Here is an 8,000-nt window from a genome sequence, read left to right as displayed (position 1 = left end):
GTGGGGTAGATTCAAGGAGAAGATCATGAGAGCAACAGGCGAGAGGCCAATGGTGAATATACATTATTAATGTGCATTTATAATAACATGTTGTGTTGTAATGTGTTAGATTGTAACAGAGTATGTATTGTGCCTCTTGTTTTGTCTCCCAAATTCAGATTTAAAACCATAGAGGTAACATAGAGAAACCATAGGTAAACATGAGCATAGGTGATGCAAAGGTGGTAGTGTTGAACTAATCTAATACCAACAGCTAAGTTGTACCAGATCGAGAGAGCGAAGAATGGCTCTCAAGTGGCCGGTCTGGGCCAGCTTAGAATGTTTCAATGTGAGCTGAAATCCCAGCCGACAGATAGGATAGGAACAGGCTATTAGGCAAAGATCCGGGGTACTGTATCCACCTGTGTCGGCGGGAGGGGGAAACAAACAGTGTGTATGTATGAGTGTTTATGTGTAATAATGAGTGAATAAAACCTTATAAAAAGCATGCGTTTGTAAAGAGAAGCGATTATTGGAACATTTTAGTTCAGTCTATGCGTGTTGAATCTTAGTTAAAGTCTTGCCGGTTGCTGAGTCCGTCGGATACTCGGTTAATCTCCCGAAATCCGAACACTAAGTATTAAGATATGGCAAAATTAAACTATGGGTTTCTGCTGTCTTTCCTACACTCCAATAACTTCAGAGACATTTAGTTCCAAGCTTTAAAATAACATTACTTACATTTGAAACAAATGCAATTAAAATTGTATGATAAATATGTTTGCACAGGAAGCTGGGATGGATATGCTACCATGCCATTACTGTCGGTTGGATAGCCGGTCTACAAGCTATATTTTCTCCTTTTGTGTAAAACTGTAGTATGACAAAGTAACGTAGGTTATTCATCTATGGAAAAAAACATGAAAACTTAAAATATTGGAGATAAGAGGTTTCTGGTCGACAGCAACAATATCTGATGCTGCCTTCAAAACGGTCTGAAAGGAGGCACAGTCAAACCTCTGAATGGGACGGTCCTCCATGCCTTCAAATGCTGCCTCAGAAAGCAGCAATATAGGCCTACTCTTTTATTTTTTTATTTTTCATTTGAGACGGAGCCAATGTATTGTCCCACGGCATGTGGACCAGACCCCACCCAACGGGCACTGGAGCAGGCTCAAAACAAAACAGGAAAAAACTACAAGTATTTGCGTGTGACCTGACCCTGTTCCACACTGCTATAGAGGACTGAAAACATGCGCACGCACACACGGACAATAATGGCTTCTTCTCAACAGACGATCCAGTAAGTGCAGGAAGAAGCATAATATAGTTGAGACGAATAACAGTCCAAGTCCCTACTAATTATCCATAATGTATAAATGATGGAGGGTCAGGACAGCTAGGCCTTTTCGGGGAGGGGTCAGAATAAATTATGGACTTAAGACGTTATTCGTCTCACCTGCTTTGGTGAAGCTCATATTTATATTTGTAGATCTACTATTTTTGCAAATCTTTGAATATACATATTTTCACTTTTTCAGTGAACATTTTTAACTCAAATCTTTTCGTCTTTGGGTTCCTACTAGCACCAAGACTTTTCAGATGGGGGTCTGCGCCTCCGCGGCCAAATATCCTTGAGTTGAAAAATGTAAGAAGCACTTAAGGCCTCTGCACTGACTCTAAACCCCAGAGACTCAGAGAGAGTCTGTACACACGTTACTGTGCTAAAGTATGACTCTCAACACAGTAAACAAACCCTTCAGCTCCTCTCTCTCCCTCTCTCTCTCTCTCTCTCTCTCACGCACACACGCACACGCACACGCACACGCGCACACACACACACACACACACACACACACACACACACACACACACACACACACACACACACACACACACACACACACACACACACACACACACACACACACACACACACACACACACACACACACACACACACACTTATACTTATACTGTGTGCATCACAGGCATGCACAGATGAACTCACACAAGCGATCGTACAGTACATGCACCCACATCATGCACGTACAGTACAGTACAGTACAGTACAGCACTCAGAGACACATGCAGATGTTCACGTGGGTTGAAACTGTTGTTGTTGTTGGATGCCCGCCACGGTTGCCACCACACACATACTCCCTGTCAGTTGCGTGTGTGCGTGCGTGCCTGCGTGTAGGTTTGTGCATGTTTCCGTGTGTTTGTTTAACTCCCTAATGAGTTCCCTCCCTAAAGTATCCCCACTCTCACTCTCTCACACACACACACACACACACACACACACACACACACACGTTCGCTGAGTAAACAACCAGTAGAGAGGTTGAAACAACATGCAGGTCCTCTGAGATCTCTCTCTCTCTCTCTCTCTCTCTCTCTCTCTCTCTCTCTCACACACACACACACACACACACACAGGCAGACTATAACAAAGCCACATACAGCAGTCATGCAGACAGACAGACAAACAGTCATGCAGACAGTCATGCAGGCAGACAGACAGACAGACAGACAGACAGACAGACAGACAGACAGACAGACAGACAGACAGACAGACAGACAGACAGACAGACAGACAGACAGACAGACAGACAGACAGACAGACAGACAGACAGACAGACAGACAGACAGACAGACAGACAGACAGACAGACAGACAGACAGACAGACAGACAGACAGACAGACAGACAGACAGACAGACAGACAGACAGACAGACAGACAGACAGACAGACAGACAGACAGACAGACAGACAGACAGACAGACAGACAGACAGACAGACAGACAGACAGACAGACAGACAGACAGACAGACAGACAGACAGACAGACAGACAGACAGACAGACAGACAGACAGACAGACAGACAGACAGACAGACAGACAGACGTCTCACCTCGCTCCAGACCAGCATGGTGCCAAAGATGACCTGCAGGCCGTCGAAGAAGTTGTCCCCTATGATGATGACCGTGGCTCCTCCTGTCGTCCAGCCTTCACTGGGACTGATGGCCTTGATGCATGGAGCTGCTATGGGGGGGGAATGGTTACAGTCAGTGTAGTGTGCATTGTCACACAGTTAAGTAAGTAAGTATTTCCTATTAGTAGTATTGGTTTATCATTGGTATCATCTAGAGCACGGGAGTCTATACTGTATCTCCCTTTCACAATGCACTTATATACCTCTGGGAGATGGATTGCTGAGGTGGAGCGCAACACCTACTATCAGCTCCAGTATAGGCTACTTTACAACACCTACTATCAGCTCCAGTATAGGCTACTTTACAACACCTACTATCAGCTCCAGTATAGGCTACTTTACAACACCTACTATCAGCTCCAGTATAGGCTACTTTCTTGCCACACCCAAGTCGAGCTTCTCATGGTGAGTTTGAGGTCCCCGGGATCGAACCCGTGACCTTGTGGTGGAAAGGTCGAGTGCTCTACCGACTGAGCTACCCGAACACCTGCGGTCCTTTCACACTTTTCACAATTATGTGGTGATGCTGAGGTGTGTGTGTGTGTGTGTGTGTTCAAGCACCCATTGGCTCAAGAACACCGCACATATGTGTACATATAGTACCATACACAGTAGCCTTAGTGAAAACCCCTTGCAAATGTCTTTTTATGGCTAGAATAAACTTGCCATGACTTAAGCTTCCAAAAATGAGAGCCGCTCGCGGACAAAGTAATTTACTGGACGGCATTAGGTCATTATTTGGTGCGCAGAGAGGTAATTATTTAATCTAAAACAATAGCACAAAAATATCTGCGAGGTTCGAGGGCTTCTTTCACGATGCCAGAGAGCAATTGTTGAGCATAATCGCTGGCATGGATAGATGTCGGTGCTTTCAGACAGAAACCTTGTAAGTCCATATTTCAGATTTGTATACGTTTTGTTAATTAATTAATGCGCTACTTCCTACTCCATCATACAAGATTGTCGCACAAAAGTAGTGAAAATTGCAGATCTACAATTGCTCTTTGGCATCGCCACTCGAGGCATTGTGCACTTGTAGATCAGCTATTCTCACTTCTTTAACCCATTAAAATCATGCAGGAAAGCATTTGTGTAATTTTACATTTTAACCACTTAACAATATTGTATACTTTGGCTATTCAAAAATAAAAGATATACAAGCTCATAGCGTGTCACTTTGTGGCACGATACGTGCTTGTGAATCTGCTATTTTTGAAAACATTTGAAAATCTTCTTCTTTTAAAGGTCCGCAGCAGCCAAATATACATAATTTTGGGGAACCTTGACATGAAAAACCACTGATATAGAAGCATATGTTTTTTTCAGAAAACTGTTAGGATTTAGAAGAAATACATTTTGTGGAATCGCCCTCAGGTCTGAATGTTTTTTTTTAATAATAATTAAAAAAGGAACAGTGTTCGGACTTACGAGGTTTACATCCCACGGCAACCAAATGACTCATATCGTTTTTCATCTAACTACACGACGTCACTGGCCAGCGTTAGCTGGGCTTAAACAGGCCCCATGTAGTCTGAACAGGACCCCTGGGTGTCAGATTGCCTGCTTATTAACGGCAGATCCGAGTCTAAAGTCCAAGCTAAACATTTGGGTCCTGGCATCAGACAGAGCTGACCTTCCCGCGGCAACGGGGGGCTTCCCCGAGTGCCTGTCCAAATCTGAATGAGCCAATTAGCATGTGACGATCTGGCCATTAGTAACGTGAGACGTGTTGCTGACGACAGTCCCGCTGAGTCACGAGTCACCGTGTGTCTGTTTATAAACTGCTGTTTCACATTGAACAGTTTCATTTTATAATATATTATGTTTTGCAACTACCCCACTGCCCGGTCAAGAAGCCTTTGCCTTTTGCCAGACCACCATTGTAAATAAGAATCTGTTCTTAATGACGTGGCCTGGTAATTAAATAAAGAACAACTAAATTAAACAAAATCTGTCATCTGTTGAAAACCCATCTGTGTATCCAATCAACAATGTGTCCTTAGTCCTGGGCCTAGCTGTCATAACAGGCGATTGAATATGTGATTAACAACATGTTATGAGCGTGGCTGTTGTAAATGAAGAGATTTGGAGTAGTGGGGGGAGAAAGGAGCTAGGGGAACAAGTATCTTCGCTGAGGGACTCTGGTCAGCAAAATGTTATAGGGTTTAAGCGGTTATTAATCCTGGCGTGTTACTGGACTGGACCTGAGCTCTATCCATGTCAGTGGAAAATAAATCAAGCCAATTAGCATGTAGCCTCGGAAACCCAGACGTTTATATTTCATGCTGGGAGAAAGCATGTGACTAAGCCTTCAGCAATGTGAGGTGAGGCGTGTTGACCACGGGCAGGGGACAGTCCAGTGAGTCACAAGTCACTCTCTTGTCATGTGTGGTCATCTGAGACTGAGAACGGAAGCAAACCCATCTGTTTAAAGTGTCTTACTTGACTTCATGCAAATTACATGAGGTTCAAGGTAGAAGAGACTGCATCTGTCACTGTCAGTGTGTGTCCCCTATACTGTACGTATGCACTATGCACGCGTGTTCGCACACACACACACACACACACACACACACACACACACACACACACACACACACACACACACACACACACACACACACACACACACACACACACACACACACACACACACACACACACACACACACACACACACACACGCACACGGCCCGCATGCAGAAACCCACCCAGTATGTTCACAGACACAGTAAATGAGGTGTGTGTGTGCGTGTACGTGTGCGTATGTGTGTGTGTGTGTGTGTGTGTGTGTGTGTGTGTAGGGGGGGGGTGTAAGTGATATTTGTTACACCTGTTACAAATTATTTCGAAGTTTGTCATATACAGTTTTTCGGGCGCGACCCCACAGTCTTTAACTATAATGAAGATGTGGCGTACAAGTTCAACATGCATGATTTCTACACAGAGGACAAATTCTTTCACCGAAAAGTTTAGGAGTTTGGAAAAAGGCAGTCCTCCTGAATGCTGCCATTGGGTATGGAAATGGAAAGGGGGGCATTTGCATTTCTTTCACCATAGTAAAAGCTATATTCATGGTCTGGAGAGGGCTTTTTTTATTTATTATTTTGGGCAGGGGCTCAAGACCCATTTGATGTCCATGTGTGCACGTGCCTACAACACACAGGGAGGTAGATATTGTCACTGTCGGCAGAAACCTTGAATCTCCATATTTTTATTTTGTATGTGTTTTTTTCTCTCTCTCTGTAAATTAACGCCCTACTTGTTCATACTACAGTGTTGCACCAAAGTAGCAAAATAATATAGCCCAGTAAGACCATGCACCCTCAAGCTTACAACGCTTCACAATGCGAGACTGAGCTTGTAGCTTTGCTATTTTTGCTTATTTTGTAAAAAAAAAGAAAAGTGAAAGGGGTTGAGTCAGCCTGTGGGTTTATGAATGTCGAACCCATGAAAAGCATTAACAGGTGACTAAATAATAACTACATTGGATGCACTGGAATATATCCTGAAAAGTAATCTGGTGTTGGACATATACAATGAAAAGTATTCTGGTGTTGGATATATACAATGAAAAGTACTCTGGTGTTGGACATATACAATGAAAAGTACTCTGGTGTTGGACATATACAATGAAAAGTACTCTGGTGTTGGACATATACAATGAAAAGTACTCTGGTGTTGGACATATACAATGAAAAGTACTCTGGTGTTGGACATATACAATGAAAAGTACTCTGGTGTTGGACATATACAATGAAAAGTACTCTGGTGTTGGACATATACAATGAAAAGTACTCTGGTGTTGGACATATACAATGAAAAGTACTCTGGTGTTGGACATATACAATGAAAAGTATTCTGGTGTTGGACATATACAATGAAAAGTACTCTGGTGTTGGACATAAACAATGAAAAGTACTCTGGTGTTGGACATATGAAAAGTATTCTGGTGTTGGACATATGAAAAGTATTCTGGTGTTGGACATATACAATGAAAAGTACTCTGGTGTTGGACATATACAATGAAAAGTACTCTGGTGTTGGACATATACAATGAAAAGTACTCTGGTGTTGGACATATACAATGAAAAGTACTCTGGTGTTGGACATATACAATGAAAAGTACTCTGGTGTTGGACATATACAATGAAAAGTACTCTGGTGTTGGACATATACAATGAAAAGTACTCTGGTGTTGGACATATACAATGAAAAGTACTCTGGTGTTGGACATAAACAATGAAAAGTACTCTGGTGTTGGACATAAACAATGAAAAGTACTCTGGTGTTGGACATATACAATGAAAAGTACTCTGGTGTTGGACATATACAATGAGAAGTACTCTGGTGTTGGACATATACAATGAGAAGTACTCTGGTGTTGGACATATGAAAAGTATTCTGGTGTTGGACATATACAATGAAAAGTACTCTGGTGTTGGACATAAACAATGAAAAGTACTCTGGTGTTGGACATAAACAATGCTTTCCACCCGGCCAGGCCGTGACAATATGTACTTGTAAGGGTGTCCATGTCCATCTAGCTCTGTGTCAGTGTGTTTGCTATTCTAATCCCAACCATGTGTCAACCTATTGTTTGTGTTAGCATCTATAGCTAATCCCACGTCAAACCAACAATAAGAGCGCATGCTGAAGAGCCCCCGCAGCCCGCGTGCGTGCGCGCGCACGTGTGTGTCCGTGTGGTTTCAGAGAGGTTTTCACTTGTCAAAGATTACACCCTCCAGTCTGCTTTGTGTGTGAAAAGGAAGACTAATGATATTAGACCTGGCAAAGACCACACACACACACACACACACACACACACACACACACACACACACACACACACACACACACACACACACACACACACACACACACACACACACACACACACACACACACACACACACACACTTTATGTCTTTGTTGTAGACAGACACATACACAACCACATCATCACGCACAGTGTGCAATGTGTGTGTGCGTGCGCATGTTGGATTAGCCAGATGGAGGAGCAGGAA

At 43.1% G+C, this 8,000-nt stretch overlaps 1 protein-coding gene across 1 annotated transcript in view; it reads right to left on the bottom strand.

Annotated features, from left to right (window-relative positions):
• Positions 1-8,000, bottom strand: part of LOC310854949 (transcription factor COE1-like) — a 131,914-nt gene that overhangs the window by 32,551 nt on the left and 91,363 nt on the right. The window contains exon 9 of the mRNA XM_083759719.1: positions 2,886-3,023. Coding sequence (XP_083615845.1) covers positions 2,886-3,023 — 138 coding nt within the window. The remainder of the gene's footprint in view (positions 1-2,885; positions 3,024-8,000) is intronic.

The sequence above is a fragment of the Protomyctophum parallelum genome (assembly GCF_964188405.1).
Source record: "Protomyctophum parallelum genome assembly, chromosome: 1".
In the NCBI taxonomy this organism is placed as follows: Eukaryota; Metazoa; Chordata; class Actinopteri; order Myctophiformes; family Myctophidae; genus Protomyctophum; species Protomyctophum parallelum.
The sequence above is the reverse complement of the archived record's forward strand: the minus strand, read 5'-3'. Positions and strand labels throughout refer to the sequence as shown.